The sequence below is a fragment of the Diabrotica undecimpunctata genome, chromosome 8 (genome assembly GCF_040954645.1).
Source record: "Diabrotica undecimpunctata isolate CICGRU chromosome 8, icDiaUnde3, whole genome shotgun sequence".
NCBI lineage: Eukaryota > Metazoa > Arthropoda > Insecta > Coleoptera > Chrysomelidae > Diabrotica > Diabrotica undecimpunctata.
Genome location: NC_092810.1, coordinates 27439248 through 27456888, shown reverse-complemented (window position 1 = coordinate 27456888; position 17641 = coordinate 27439248). Strand labels below are relative to the sequence as shown.

The 17641-nt window shown below is 32.9% G+C and overlaps 1 protein-coding gene across 1 annotated transcript in view; it reads right to left on the bottom strand.

Annotated features, from left to right (window-relative positions):
• The window catches only part of LOC140447330 (para-nitrobenzyl esterase-like), a 32123-nt gene that overhangs the window by 5644 nt on the left and 8838 nt on the right, over nucleotides 1-17641 (bottom strand). Inside the window, exons 5-8 of the mRNA XM_072539930.1 lie at nucleotides 12180-12365; nucleotides 11314-11504; nucleotides 7707-7890; nucleotides 4412-4584 (exon numbers count right to left, since the gene is read on the bottom strand). Of these exons, the coding sequence (XP_072396031.1) occupies nucleotides 4412-4584; nucleotides 7707-7890; nucleotides 11314-11504; nucleotides 12180-12365 (734 nt within the window). The remainder of the gene's footprint in view (nucleotides 1-4411; nucleotides 4585-7706; nucleotides 7891-11313; nucleotides 11505-12179; nucleotides 12366-17641) is intronic.

The window sequence follows — 17641 nt, the reverse complement described above, 5'->3', positions numbered from 1 at the left end:
TTAGTCGCTGCGAAGAAATAATGAGTAATAGAGGTGGATATATTCGTTACTAGCTTTTTTTAGAGAGAGAAAGAGAGAGAGAGAGAGAGAGAGAGAGAGAGAGAGAGAGAGAGAGAGAGAGAGAGAGTACTTGTTAAAGAATAGGTTATGAAGTTATGCTTTCTTATGCTTTAGTTATTTTAAATGGCAATAAAGTTTATGTAAGTAGTGTTTTCATTACTTTCATTTGCTTTAAATATCCATAAAAACTTGCTACATTTAAGGTTTTGTATAATCTTTGATATTAAAGATATCGAGATTATTTTTTAACAAACTGTTGAGAATGAGGCTATCTTGAAATATTAAGAGCGTTTACTTAGATTAATTAGATTAGTATTAATTGTAGCGTTTACTTTTAATACATTCTACGGGTATTGTAATATAAAATAGAAAAACACAACTTTATTTCATCAGCCCGTATGTGGTTGCGGGCAATGCGACAATGTTGTCGCACTTTTATTAAATTTTTAGTGAACGATCAAATCTTACCAAAAATAGAACAACCATAATGAAGTATCAAATTATAAGGTATTAATTTAAACAAATGTTATAAATTTCAAACATTTTAATTAAAATAAGTTCCTACAACATAATCTAATACGTAGAAAATTAACATCTTTACTGTCACTTTGTATTATCTCTACGATAGAATCAATTGTTTTTCAATTTTAAATTTTTACTCATAGATCGTATTGGGGCATTATTTTCGATAAATAATAAATTAAATTGATTAAAAAGTCAAACCTCGTGTATGTGTTAGTTTTTGTTGATTGTAAATGATAAAAATTTTATGTCAAATAATAATACATTGCATCAACTGTACTAAATAAAAATAAATCTAAAAAAGTTTAAAATGAAGGTTGGCGTTGACCGTTTGACGTTTCTTGATATTTTATACCCATTGTCAATATTGTCATTATCAATTGTTATTTATGTGTACAAGAATACATATTTCTTCTGTCATATCTACGTTAAGTACATTGTGTTTGTTTTGGTAGAGCTTTTGTTACTTTCGTTCAAAATACCACATCAGTTTTCGACCACAGAATATGCAGACATAATATTTGTTTATGGATTCTGTAATGGGAATGGTAGGGCTGCTAGTAGAGAATATCGCAGGAGATTTCCTAATCGTCGAACTCCCAGTCATCCAACATTTGGGTCAGTTTTTAATTATTTGCGAGAAAATGGCACTTTTCCTAGTGGAACAACAGAGCGACATGTAGATGAAGCGCAGGAAGATGATATTATGGACGCCGTTACTATGAACCCTAGACACTAGACAAGTAAGTCGAGAACTCAATTTTACTCAGTCAAAAGTAAGTAGAGTCTTACAAAAAAATAATCTATACCCATATCACATTTAAATGGTTCAGCGACTACATGCTGGAGATGAGATCGATAGGTTGGAATTTTGTAGATGGATTAACAATAATCGACCAACGCTATACAGGACACTATTTACAGATGAAGCCCAATTTACCAGAGACGGGATAAATATTTTTTCGGTTAACGTGTGGATTGGTGTCATAAATAACCAATTAGTAGGTCCTCACTTTTTTGATGGTCCTTTAACAGGGCAGGTCTATTTGAACTTTCTACAAAATATTTTGCCGAATTTGCTTGCCAACGCGAACGTTGCTATCCGAGGGATGTATTTTCAGCATGATGGGGCACCCCCACACTTTTTACTGGCAGTGAGACAACATCTTAATAATGTTTATGGCAACAGGTGGATAGGACGTGCAGGTCCTATTTCGTGGCCTTCAAGATCCCCTGATTTCAATCCCGTTGATTACCATATTTGGGGACGATTGAAGCAACTAGTTTATGCAGTGAATATTAATAACCGACAACAATTAATTGATAGAATTATACATTGTTGTAATACTATTAGAAACGATCCCCAGAGTATCCGTAATTCAATACGTCAATTAACAATTCGGCAACAAAAATGTGTACAGGCTGCAGGGTTCCATTTCGAAAATCTATTTTGAATTATTTTTATTTTGTTACCATTATTGTATCTTTTCCAGTTCTAATTTACGGATTTATCATAACTATGTACATATTTTTACTTTTTTTTTAATTGTTCTTCGTTATTGTTAGTAGTTACTGTTTTTTTTTTGTGCAGTGACTCAGTTTATCATTTCAATTAAAATGTTTGAAATTTATAACATTTGTTTAAATTAATTACCTTATAATTTGATACTTCATTATGGTTGTTCTATTTTTGGTAAGATTTGATCGTTCACTAAAAATTTAATAAAAGTGCGACAATATTGTCGCATATGTCGTTTTCATTGGCTATTTATGTAGTTTAAAAATCACTTATTGCATTTAAAAAAAAATATATACAGGGTGTAATATTTAATATGAATCCCTAAATTAATTTTTCCAAAGCCAGTCCTGGAATTTTTTAGTTTAGCTAATACCAGTCGAATGCTTGATAATAGTGTACTGTATCATGCAAAAATTAAAAAAATCAAATGAGCCGTATAAACACTACAGTAAAATAAAATAAATGGTCAATTACACAAATCACCCTGTTAATTAATAAAGAAGAGGAGTTGACATTTTTTAGTGGCCACATGATATGCTCGCTGAGGGACTCTACATATGGTAGAAGTATGTAAAGTTCCTCATGACTCACCCTGTATATTTAGGAGAAAAAGTCATAGTCCAATCGTCAGAGAGTTGACCCCTAAAAATTATACGAACAAGCTGAATTTTGCAGACAATATTAATTTTGGGGCATCAAAAAAGATGCACCAAGATGTTTACCACTTTTACCTCCGGGTTTCCCCCTAAAACTTCCTCGCAGGGGGGTAAAAACGCAAAAAAATCGATTTACCAAGAATCTGTATGCTATAGAAAAAACTATTTCAAATAAAAAATGTAACTGAGATAATTTTAAACAAAAATGTTTCTAAGCATTTCTTGTTTAGAATTAACCGTTCTTTTGATTTTTGTAGATAGGTCACTTAAATCAAAAGATCTAGAATTTTTACGGTCGAGCTGATACAAATTTTATTGAAAATTGATTTCACGCGCGTAACTGACTGTTTTATGTTGGCGTAGGTTAGACCATTCTTGTTCTCTTGAATGATTCTGTTTGCCCTTGTAACTGGTGCGCTGGTTTAACTTCGCTAGTGGACTGTATCTCTAGTAAAAATTAAAGGATATGTGCACAGATACCAAATTTATTATCCAAACTCTTATAACAAAAATAATATCGACTATATCGACATGCCATCTGTTAACCTATTTTTTCGACCAACTGTCACTCTCGTCAAGACATGAAGTGTCAACCGCCAATACAGCTAAGGCCCCGTCTACAAATGCGCGGCAAATTTAAATAATTTTCATTATTTTACATTTCTGAACACTGACATGCAAAATCTACGGTCGCTTCATGCGTTGTTTATAAGAGAACGGTTCATTCTACACAAAAAATGTTCACAAAGATTTTTATTTAAAATTTTCTCAGCTACATTTTTTATTTAAAACATTTTTCCTACGCTGTACAGATTCTTGGTAAATCGATTTTTTTGTGTTTTTACCCTACTGCGAGGGGGGTTTTAAGGGAAAACCCGGGGGTAAAAGTGGTAAACTTTTTTCCATCTTTTTTGGGATCCCAAAGTTAATATGCTCATTAAAATATAGCTTTGTTGTATCATTTGTAGAGGTTCAGTGGCATTTTCGTCTCTGACGACTGGAGTATCAGTGTTATCGAAAAATAGATTGGGAAAGTAGACAAAATAATGTTAAAATGAATGTTAAAATTAAATTGTATAATTTTAGCGCCAATAAGTAAATAAAAAGCTAGAAAAAGTATTGCAAATAAACTAATGAATTTGTTTCTTATTCTCCCCTAGTTACTTAACATTGAAAAGAACCTTACGCCACCGCCCTAACTCACATTATCTCGTTTTCTGAAAATAAAATTTATTAATCTTTTTTCAAATGTTTGATGAAAGGTTTAGCCTATTAAAAGAAGAGCAATACCGTGCCCAGCTAGATTTAGCGTTTGAGCGAAAAGTGCGTTTACGGATAGCTGCGTACTAATTCTATTAAAAAAAAACAAAAGAGTTATATAGATTGTATTTAAATTCGTTAAAATCATTTTTTTCTTAAAATTTAAGCAGCTAGACAGTTTGCGTCACACCACGTAAGAACTTTTAGAGTTTCAGTTGGTGGTTTAATAGGTGTGCAAGATTTGTTCGCTGCCTTTGCAATGGAATCTAAAATGCCCGTAATACATATGTAAGAATAAAATTAAATAATTTACTTCTTTAACGACTAAAGACAGGCTATCTAATTATTTATGCCTAACGTGGCGATAGATAAATTTATGAGACAATTTACTTACTTTTATAAGTGAAAATGCGTCTTCTTCAAATGATGAGTTGGTGTAGAGACTCTTTAATGCTCTACCAACATATTCTCTTGCTTCGTCAGCTACATTTAAAGATGCTGATATAATTTCCTTTGGGTTTTCATCATAAAATATTGCTTTTTGTTTAAAGTCATCACTACTAACATCTGAAAAATATAGATTATGAATCTGGTCGTCAATGATGTGGGTTTTATGTGTTCATTGTACTTATTTATGTTTTCAAAAGATTTTTAATAAAGCTTGAATGTAACATTCTATTGAGTATACTCATACGTACTCAAGGCTAAAATATTTCTTCTTCGTTTCCTTCTTCTTTCTCTTTATAAGCAATTCTGCTTGTTCATTGGCGGATTAATACCTCTATGAAATGTTGTCACTCCATCTTTTGCGCAGTCGTCCGATACTTCCTTTGACACGAGTCTTCTCCATTCTCCTTATGTGTTTCTCATTCTTTTCCCTCATTCCTTTTTTCTATTTTGTGTCCATTTATTTATACAAAACTTTTTTCTTTTCTTTGCATTTTTTCTTCAGTTCTGTACAAGACCACGGAGTTCTTCGCTTTGGGAACGATTTATTTTTTTATATTTCTTTCACCAAGAACTTCGTTGGCCGAGGCTAAGATATTAGACTTAATTTTTCCGCAGCTTTCTTCGATTCCATCACTTTCTGTGATTTATTTGTTTCTGCTTTTTTCTGTTATTCTTTTTTGGAATAGGTATCTTATGGAGTCATCCTGTAAGCTTTTGACTTTTATCTTTGTGGTGTATTCTGGTGTTTTGTTATCACAGAGATGTGTTTTTATTCGGATTTTACACAATACCAATTTATGATCGCCTCCTATTGCTGCTGATGTTCTCTTACATCCAATATTTGAGAGATGTGTTACTCTCTATTCGACAGAATAAAGTCTATCATAGATCTTTGTCCTCTACTGTTTTCAGAAGTGTATTTGTATTGTGTTTATTTTTTTCTACAAGCTCTTTTGTAATTTCCTGTTCTCTTGTGTTTAAAGACTTTACGTTCCAATTACCGATGCGAAGTATATTTCTCGATTTCCATAAATTCGTTGTCCTCTTTCTCGCGTTAGTCATGGTAATGAAATCATTCCTGTTTCGAGGCACAATCCTATGAGCTATATGGTTTTAAAGTTCATCAGTGGGGTGTTAACTTGGCTGTAGACCAAGTATTGTAAAAGGCTACAATATGTTGTGGATTTTTAGATTTGCCTAAAATTCATATTTAGGCACTTTGCTTTTTTGCGTGCTTTTAAATTCTCCTCTCTGTTTTGTTGCTATCGTTTGCTTGGTTAATTTCTTCTCTAATGCCCTCTAAAAAATTGCAGGAGTTTGTTTTATTAAGTTTTGTACAAATTAAGTTACTTTTTTGGAGAGCAATGTGCACTGTAGGAGATTTATATTATTCAATATTAAATATGCGGTCCATATGGATAACCAGTAACTTTTTCGACGGTAAAATCTTCAAAAGTAACGTCCTACAAGTTTCTTCTAGATTGATCAATAGATATTATGGAGTATTTGGTTATTACCTAGTTTATTTTTAGGCCAACTGGTTTACTCTTGTTTTTATACATGTACCTGTACATGCTATGATCCTTATCAACTTCCAAGCACGTCTCCATTGGTTCATGCATTAGAAAAATCTTATTTATAAAACGTCCATCAGTAAGATATTTAAAGTAACAGTTGTAATATATCCTCTCAATATCTTTTCCGTATATACAGACAACCCTTTTTTATTTAGCAAATAACCGCATTGTTAAGGGATTTAAAAAGAGGTTTACAGTCGGTTTAAAGGTTACTGTCTTTCATATTGCTTGAATATCCAGATATCTCTTGTTTGTAAGCGTCAAATTCATCACATTTTGTTAGCACATTTATTGTTATTGGTTTATTACAGGTACTGCGTTTTGTTTCTACGAGTTTCTATGGGTATGAGTAATGAGATGTTTCTAGGTAAGTTTGCAGTGTCCTAACCGAAGACGAGATAGGATAACTTGGTACGATCTGTGGATTGAATGTGGGTTACATATACCAGTATCTTCTTTTATCTTTCTTATTTTGCTTGTGGATATCTTCCATTTTTCTTTCCATAAATTGATGTCATCGATTTTAATAGTTACTTTATATCTGAAGATGGAAATGATTGGTGTGCCAATGAAAGTAAGACATAACAGCTGTTATGTCCAACGATCAGCGTTTTTATGTCCCTATATTCTAGATTTATGAATAAGAGGGAGAATATAGTGTTGGTCGTGAAGGTTAGATATTCAAGAAACTAGACCTAATCCCATTGCTGTGGCATTTTTTCATTGTTCTAGATATAGCAAACTTACTTACAAAGGACCGTAATTAAACCTTATTGATCTAATTTAAAAAGCCCTGGTACCAGTTGACCTTTTTTAGGTTGTTTTTCGTTTCTCAGTCCCATGATTGCTGTTTTTACCTCTTTTAATGTTCTGTTACAGGTCTTCCAAATAGTCAAGTCAGTTGGCAATCAACTCATTTCCCTTTACGAAAACTTTTTTTATCATTATGTCTAGAACCTACAAAAGCTCCTTTTTTTGTAGATTTCCATTTGAGACCCTTCTGTAGTTATAGCTGCTTTGTTTTACATTTCTTTGTAGCATTGCTTGTAGCAGAACATTTTATGTGTATATTTTCCTTACATTCATCATCAAATTATGCCTCATTTCTTTCTTTCTTTTTTTATTATCTTTATTTCAAACTTAGTCTAGATGATTGCTTTAAATCAGTTGTCAAAAAGAGATTATATCGGGGCCATTGTCCCCTAGATCAAAGACATCTTTATTGAAAGGGCATGTTACAGCTCCGTTCAATGACTTTTAGTTACCAATACAATAACGTTGATTTACGTCATTAAATTACATTTTGTTTTCTGTGGTAATTCATGTAACTTTCTTTGATGACTGAAGACAGTGATGTACCTTGAAAGGCTTTATCGTTACTTAAAAATTGCAATCACTGTTTTTCTTGCAGCAATGTAAATTATGTTACCATTGTTTTTTAATTGACAACGTGATTCGCAAGTTCACCAATAACTCAAGTACTGTTAAAAAGGTATGCTCCACTAATAACATGATGTGATTTGCATATAATTGGAGCTCATAATGTAGTGTCTGATCGAAGACAAACCTCTTGGAGAGAGAACAGCACATTTATTAACTTTTAGAGAAAAATAACAGAACGTTCATGTCTGGTTAAATTATCTAAATAAAAAAATTACTTACTAACAGACAGCAAACCTTCTTCAGAGTTAAAGCCTATAAGGATAGGAACAAAGTTGAATTGGCCATTGAGAATAGCGCTGTGCATGGGTGCAGTAATTAAAGCGTTTTCGTTGAACTCTTCCTCAATAACCGGCTTCCAGACAAGAGAATTCGCGTATCCTTGTGGTCTAACTCCATAAGAGAACTACAAAACAATTAAAATATATCTAATAATAAAACAATAAAAACTGTTGTTTTTAACACTTGTGTCTCTTTCCTCTATTAGCTGATGTATTTATGGATCATTTAGAATCCACACAGATCATGAAAAATTCTGAAATACTCCATTGGTTTCGCTATGTTGACGAATGTTTAGTCTTCATTTCAGGTAACTCCAATTCAGCTGAACTATTACTTTCTAAAATTAACCAAATTCACCCCAAAATCAAGTTCACCACGGAACTAGAATCATCTATGTCAATAAATTTTCTTGATCTCACCATTACCAGATTAAATGACCACTTCGACTTCAGTATCTATAGGAAACCCACACAGACTGACCACGTAATACCATTCTCATCTAATCACCCCATGTCACACAAATACGCAGATTTTCATAGTTACATCCATCGCCTAGAAACCATTTCACTTTCAGATTTAAACTACAAAAAAAAACTTAACATACTCAGACAAATAGCAGTCAACAATGGATATGATCACAACATCATCAACAAACTCATCAACAAAAGACCCTGCAGGAGACTGCGTTCCCCAGAGACCTTACCACCAAACCCAATTACGTTTCACTCCCATACCATCACGAAAGTCTTTCTGGAGACAACATCATCAACAAACTCATCAACAAAAGACCCTGCAGGAGACTGCGTTCCCCAGAGACCTTACCACCAAACCCAATTACGTTTCACTCCCATACCATCACGAAAGTCTTTCTGGAGATATTCGAAATCTTATCAAACGTTCGGTTGAAAATATCCATGTTTCCTTTAAAGTACCCAATAATTTGGGTCAGCACACATCTAATTCCAAAGATCAATTATATGAACCGTAGTGGTGTTTACAGACTAAAATGTTCAGATTGTGATGCCACCTACATAGGTAGAACATGTAGATCACTGTCTTCACGCTCTCTAGAGCACACAAAAAGAGAAAACACTTCCACTTTCTCTCAACATCTCAAAGAACACAACCACACCCTCAATATCCCAGAAGACGTTTCACTTATTCACAATCTCCCAAAAAAAACTACCTCAAACTAGACTTATATGAAGACCTTGAAATTCTTAAAGAAAAACAAAAAAGTCCAAATTGTGTTGATCGTTATGTCTCATTCAATCGAGACTTCCTCCCTCTCCATCGCCAACTATTCTCATAACCCACATCCTTAATTTACTCTTACAACAAAATCTATATTTATTATTATTCGTTAACTATCCATCTTCCTTAGTTCACTCCAAAATCTCTCTTTCAATACATCATACTCTTCATCTTTCCCCACTTCTTTCTATCCAACCTAAACTTGTTTTTCATGCTTCTTTTCGACACCTCTAAATTCAGAGTAGATTATTCGTCATCCCCCTCCTAAACTATTCAGTTCTCATTTTACTTATCCACACATCTTCCTCAGGGTTTGGTTTTGGATCTCTGGAGACTTCAGCCTTCTGTAGTCTTTCCTCTTCTCATAATTTTAAAAACATCACAACTTTCTTTTTTACTTAAATTTAACAGAGCCACCCACAACCATTTCATTTTAACAGTTCTTGTCAGGATAATCCAATAGTAAATTAAGCTCATGAACTTATAACTTATCCTTTTATATTTCTCATTGTGTACCTAGTGTTGCTTTTTAACAGATAGGGCCTTTTCTTCTTAAGTTATAAGTTGAGTACTGTACGATCATCATATTACAAAAACCACGTCCCAACCATCAATTTTTGTTCATCTCATATATTTGTCAACACACACAAAACAACTAACCAACTTCTTCCGTGAACACCTAATCAGTTATTTACGTTCATGAACTTGTAACTTAAAAAGTTTTACATTTATCAGGTGCCAAATGTTGCTTTTTAACATACAGGGCCTTCTATGCTTAAGTTATAAGTTAAATATTACATGAACATCAGATTACACAAGCCAACTACAGGAACTTAGATTCCTTGTGGATTCTACGAAATTTATTATCACTATTTGTTATCACTACAGTTGTTTTGGCAGAGCACTTTTCTAAAGTAATGTATTTTTACTCTTCCTTTATACTTCATAGTCTTTAAATGAATAATTTAAATAATTTGAGGAAGGGAGAGCTGTTTGTGTCAAGCTGTGAATTCCAGACTTTATTAATTTTCATAAGATTCTAATAAAGATAGCTTAAGGCGTTGATTTTAAACATGGAGAATTTAAAATTGGTCATTAAAAAAATGATTGTGATCTAGAAGGTAAAGTGCGTACGTGGATTCTGTTTTTCTGTTATTAAAAGCTATTTTGTGTTCTGCTATAAGTTTGTTAAAAGTTCTACCAGTTAGACCGATGTAAGTTTTTGGGCAGTCACCACAAGTAAGTTTGTATACATTATTGTTTAATTGCTTTTTTTGGCTCTTGTTTTTCTTAATATATTTGCTAAAGTAGTTGTTTGTTCTAAAAGCTGGTGTTGTTCTTTTCTGTTTTATATGTTTGCCTATTATTTTTATATCTTGCCTGTATATGTAATCCAGCAGAAGCTACTAGATTTTTGTCTGGTGAAGAAAAAACACATTTCAAGGCTTGAAATGTAGAAAAAAATGTGCAGAAATAAATTGGTACAATGAAAGAACAAGAATAAGAAAAGCTTTGAAGGCTATAAGGTCTATTTGCACAAAAGAAAAAGAAGAGTCAAATATAAAATTTATAGATATGAGGAAATGGAAAAACATTATATTACAATATGAATAGATAAAAATTTCAAGAAGAATTGGTAGACCAACAAATAAGTAATAAAATAAGTAGGAGAAATATCTAAGAAAGAATTAACGAACGCACCGACAGAGTCTAAAAATGGTAAAGCCTCTAGACGCTCAAATATCTCCATTGAACAGATTATGTACATACCAGATGTATTCCTTGATTGAATTGGTTAATTGTTTAACAAATTTATAAAAGAATTCATCCCAGAGGACTGGAATACCGGATGAATCAGCTCAATTTACAAAAAGGAAAATAGAGGTGTTGCTTTAACTATAGAGGAATCATGGTTACCAGTTTGATGGGGAGATTGAAAGGAAGAATATTGAATGACAGAGTAAAATTAGAATACGATTATAGCAAAGAGCAAAATAGATTTCGTGCAGAAAGATCAGGAAGAACTTTCATAGCATGATTGTCGCATCTCGCAAACTTTCAATTGCTTATCAAGAAAGAAGTGATGTGACTAAGACAGTTCAATATTAGATTATCAACTTGCCCAATTAGTTAATATTAATGGTTTTGTTCACTCAAGATTAAGATATAATAATTCGAGAAACAGATAGTACACAACAAATCTGTTTTTTTGTAGTGTCCAACATTTTATATTTCTATTACCAATGAAAAGACTCGATAAATTTAATAATCAACAAGTAAAATCAATATTTACCGTAGTCTGCAGCTCTATTAATTCTTCTAAGGGTGCTTCTTGCAAAACAGTTAATAAATCACTAGATTTACTAGAATTAAAAGAACTATTTAATTGTCTTCCAAATTCAAATGCTACTTCTCGATCATTTGATGGATAGAAAATTCCACTTAAAGAGGAGCCACTTTGTTGGATGATTCCACTGTATAAACCTACAAAAAAAGTAGTACAGTATGCGGTACCGTAGACTAGCGCGAAAGTTCATACTAGGTATATGTATTTTTACTTAAAAAACTATGAAACATTTCAAATTGTATACTTAACCTCCACCCCCTGGTTAGGTACACAAATTGACTGTAGTTCTGCTATGACTGGATAAATATTAAAATTTTTAAAATGTTTTACTAATTATATTTATATAAAATTATATTTATAGGAAATTATGAAAATATAAACAAATATCACTTGATAGGAAATTTGATTATTATACAAACTATCATCAGACCAATAATGACATACTTGGCAGAAACACGACCTGACACAGAGAGCACAAAAAGAATGTTGAAAAAATCAGAAATGAAAACACTGGTAAAACACTATGGAACAGAGCTAGAAGTACAGATATACGACGCAAATGCAAGGTGGCATTATGGACTGGATAAGAAATAGAACAGTAGAATAAAACGATCATATAAGCCCAATGACAACAAATAGAGTAGTAAAGACGGCAAGAGACGGTTCTCCAATAGGAAGACGATCAGTAGAAAGACCACGAAAACGATGAAACGACAACTTAGTGGAGGCACATTGAAAAACAGACATGTACTCCTAGTAACACCTTGTATTTTAAACAGCGTTGTTAAGAGATAATAAACTAAAATACATACCTCGAGCTGGTTTGCTCTGCAAAAGGAATGCAGCAGACATGCTTCCAGCGCTCTCACCACCCACTGTAACTTGCTTGGGATCCCCTCCAAAAGTATTAATGTTATCGTGTACCCACTGAAGAGCAAGAACTTGATCTTTAAGACCCAAGTTTCCAGGAATATTATCGTCAATTGTTGTCAAGAATCCTGCAAATAGAAATTGATTGAAACAGTTTTAAAAAATATATATACATCAATATTATTTATAAGTTAACATTATTTACTGTATAAAAAATTAAAATAGGTCCTAGAAAATGCAACTTAAGAAAAAACGATTGTGTAAATTGTTTAATGCATTCTTCAATCTATTCCTTATTCTGTAAAGTTAAGTTAAATAATTCTATTAACATGCTACCAAACTTAAGTTCATAATAAAGTTAATTATCCATAGATAGATGTTTTAATGAAAAATTTGTCAAAAGTGGACAATCGCAGTTTTTAATATAATTTGTGTACGTAAAAATATCCATTAATCATGACAAATGCTTGACTAAAATGGCAAACAGTTTCCTAGATGACCTATCGTGCTTGACTTAACAAATTTATGCAATCTTTTGACCACTTCAGATCAATTAAAACATTAATATTCTTCTAACTGCTAGCCTCCTACGATCGTTATCCACTGAAATCCACAATATTTGTACAGATGGTCAATTAAATCGTTTCATATTTAAATAATCTAAAACCTTATAGTTCACCTACAGGAATCATAAATAAAAATGAAAAGCAACAAGGCTGCGGGAGATGATGGAATAGTTACAGAAGCTATATTGGCCGCCCCATTTTCTACATTCTACATTCTACAGAAGCTATAAAACTTGGTGGAACCTCTCTACTGAAGAAAATATGACACCTCTTTAATTTCTGCTTATATAGTCAAAAATTTTTATAACTTATACCACTTCTTACATACATATAACAAAATATACGGTTCCCTTAATCTTGCTAGAAGATATCGACTGTTGCTTTATTGGTTATTCTAACTCTTAGTGGGGTCAAAGCATCCAGATTTATCGATGGTTCCAAAGTATCTTTCTTGATGAAGTTAATACGAGGATGGAAAGCATTCTTAGGTTTGCAAACTTCGATGGCCTGCTTGTCTGTAACTATTTTTGTGTTTTCCGCTTCATTTTCGTTGTTCCTTAAAATAGTAATTGTATTTTTCAAGCTAACAGGGCTTTTGATGTTCATCGGACTCAAATTTGACTCTTCGGAATACGAAGATTCTATAGGCCATTATTTAATGTTTACATCAGGTGCCCAAAATCTATGAAACTGCAGAATTTCCTACAGATTGGCTAGTTTCCACCTTCATCCCTCTCCACAAAAAAGCAAATGCCACCAGATGCTCTGATTACAGAATTATAAGCTTAATGAGCTATGTACTCAAAATCCTTCTTTCACTCTCACATATAAAGAAAACTTGAAGAAAACATTGGCAGTGTTCAGTTTGGATTTAGAAGCGGACTGGGAGCGCGAGAGGTCCTATTTTCCATAAAAGTAGTGATACAGAGAGCTAGAAACATAAACTGCGAAGTCTACGCATACTTTATAGACTTTGAAAAAGCATTTGACAAGGTGCAACATCAAAAATTATTCCAGATACTGTAAGAATCTAGTATTAATGACAAAGATTAACGCCTAATTAAAAATTTATACTTTTTACAAAGTATACAAGGACAACGAAACCTCACAAGAATTCACGATAAAACGGGGAGTACGTCAGGGCTGCATTTTGTCACCGACGTTGTTCAATACTTACTCGGAAATGCTGTTCAGGGAAGCTATTGATGGTTTAGGAGAAGGTACAAATATCAATGGTGAAATCATAAACAATTTAAGATATGCGGACGATACAGTTTTGATTGCTGATAATCCGGAGGATCTGCAAACATTAATAGACCATTTAGTGGAAGCCTGTGACAGATACGGCATGAAATTAAACTTTAAGAAGAGGACCAAAATTCTTGCAGTAAGTAAAAACGACGTAATACAGCAACAATTCACAGCTAATAATGAACCTTGAAAATAATCGACAAAATTACATACCTTGGATGCACCCAAATGAAAGAGGATAGAGCATACAGAGTTGTATTTCGTAATCTAAATCATACAGTGCCCATTACTATAATAAAAAGTGAAATGGAAAAATATGGGCATTTAATACGCAATATTGTAAATATAAAACACAGAGTAAGTAAGGATCCTCTAATGATGTTCTACGTCGATATAGAACCTAATCAAAATAATAAAAAATATATTAAATTTAATTTATAAACAACGCAAAAATAGTTATTGAGCCACTGTATAAAAAGAATAATATTGTTCAGTGTACCAGATGCTAATTGTATGGACACTCTAAGACATACTTAATAGACCTTATCACTGTGTCAAATATGGAGGAAACCATATGTCAGCCGATTGTAAAAAACTTAGGGACACACCTGCCATATGCGCTCTCTGCAATCGAGCACACACCGCAAATTACAAACGATGCATGGTATATAAAGAGTTAATTAGCAGTAGAAACAGAGCAAGAGGAGTATCATCGCACACTCCAGCGAAAAATCAACTGAAATATAACAGAAATACAGTACAGAATAATCCGAACTTAAGCAATCAAAATCACGCGACTTACACACAAGCAACAGGCGAAACAAATGTAAATGATGTCCATAATAATACAAACTCATACAACCAAAATCATGCAACTTACGCTCAAATAATAAGTGGAACACATGTAAGTAATACAAACAGTTGTATTTCCTATATAAGATGTGAGAACTGGAATACCTATATTCCAGTTCACACACCTAAGCTATTGAACATTTTCAAAAATGTCAGTGGCTTAAAAATTGCAACTAAGAATGTGAAAACGGTATCGAAGTTGTACACAAAGACAAAGGATCCTTTCACAATACAGGAGTCATCGAATGTTGTTTATTCTATACCGTGTGCCAATTGTAAAAACGTGTATATAGGAGAATCATCTTATAATTTTTACAATAGAGTAATAATTCATCGTAGCGACATAAAAACCAAAAAGATAAACGCATGTGCGCTCACAGAACATGCATTAACTTTAAAACATAAATTTAATTTCGAAGATTCCTGTATTTTGGCAAAAGAAAAAAACCATTCAAAACGTGTTTTCTTGAAAATGTGTTTCATAAAATCTAATACGTCTTGTATAAATAAAAAGTCAGACATAGATAAATTGAGTAATATTTACATATACACACCATAATACACCTGCATACAAAACATGTTGCATATTATCAAGACAGGTTTAATATACTACTTCCAGTAATATAATACACACAACGCAAAAGTCTAGGGATATTTTTATAAATAGACGTATTTTGTTTATCTCTAATCAATTTAAAAAAAGTAATACAAAATTTGTAGTTTAAATTGTTGTTTAATATGTCAAAAACCATAAATTGTAAAAAAAAACAGAAAATTGGAGCAAAAAAAATATATTGCAAATCACCCATGTTTCACATACCACCATAAAATGTCAAAAATACGAAAAAATTAAACTTAAAATAAAGTATGGCCACCACGTTCGTTTATCACAGTTCTACATCTACTGTTCATGCTCCGAATCACATTGTTAATGTCTGCTTGAGGTAGTTGTGTCCATTTTTCTCTCAGAAGCTCTTTTCATTGAAACTCATTGTAGATATTGTCCATATGTGGAGGAATTTTGCGTTGGAGCATGTCTCATACATGGGATTCAAGTCCGGTGATTGTGCTGGCCACGGCAATACATCAATACCCTCGTTATCCAACCAGTTTGTTACAATATGCGCAACATGTGGTCGAGCGTTATCATACATAAAGTAAAAATTTTCTCCAACAGCAGCAGCAAACGGGCGCACAACAGGTTCAAGAATAGTGTTTAAATATTGCTGACTTGAGATGTCACGTGAGAAAGCCACGTGGGAAAATGAGGTCAGTTCTTCCGTCAATCATGATTCCGGCCCATTACATTAATGCACCACCTCTGTATGTATACACTTCTTGAAGATGTCGTAATCGTTTTCCATTTCCGGGTCGTCTCCAAACTCTTGTCCGACGGGAATCTGAATGAAATCAATATCTAGACTAGTCTCTAAGCAAAACTGTGGCCCAGTCAGTGCAGCGCGATTGCCTTTAGATAGAGGTGGACATCTCAGTGGTCGCCGACTACGAAGATTGGCTTCATAGAGACGATTCCTTACAGTACTGCTGCTAATTGTTACATTATGTACAAGCTGTAATTCATTAACCAGCTCGGGTGCTGTGATTTTTGGCTGCCTTCTGGCATTTAAAATTAAATATCGGTCTTGAGCGACGATTGTAGAGCGACCACAAACGACTTGCGACGCTTTGATAGACACCCAGCTGGTCAGCAACTTGAGTTTGTCGCATACCAGCTTAAAGGAGGCCCACGGCTCTATTCATCTCGTCCAACGTTAAATGTTGTCGTTGCATGGCAAAAAGACAATATCTTTAACTCACCTATTAAGCAAGAATGGTATAAAGTGACTAAAATTAAAAATAAACAAAACATAAAAATGTCGATTTTTTTGTCCCTTATAAAAAACATTCTAAAATACGTATTGCTATCAGTTTTACAATTTTTTTTTTGATAAGAAGTGACTGTCTGTATCAACAATTATAGTACAAGCAAATTTATATGGCCATGAAATTTCTGTCATTGGTATTGTCAAATTATTAAAATATCCTTAGACTTTTGCGTTGTGTGTAGCAAGAACTCCTAATAACCTTTTAATCACACTATTTCTGTTTTTTTTTCTGTTCTCTATGGATCAGTCAGAACACACCATTAAAAGATGTCACTAACAAAGTTTTAACTTTCCAACTAAATTTTAAAATGTATTTTGTCCATTATTTTACATGTTATATTTTATATGTGTATTTTTAATGTTAAGTGTCGTAGCTTTTCACAAATAATCTCAACGGCTAGTAAGTTGTAATGACAATTTGAGATATGTTGTAAATATTTACACTTTTTTCTAATTACAGTGTCTTGAAGAAGGAATAAAAGAATTTCGAAAGCTCGACGAAAAGTCAAAAGAGTGTTTCTATAACATCCCGGCCAAACCTACTGACTGCAGCCCTAATAAACTGTGTTGTTTGTTTATATATATATATATATATATATATATATATATATATATATATATATATATATATATATATATCAATCATGGCCGTTCAGATAATCCACGAGTTATAATCAAACTGCTAAGCTGCTAAGGAGAATAACTCTGTGGTGGACAGCATATAGAAGAATACTTGATATTTTTAAAGGTGATATACATATTAGCTTAAAAAGAAGAACCTTTGATCAATGTGTCCTGCCTGTTCTCATACATGGCGAAGAAACACTTAGTCTAACAAGGACATATGCA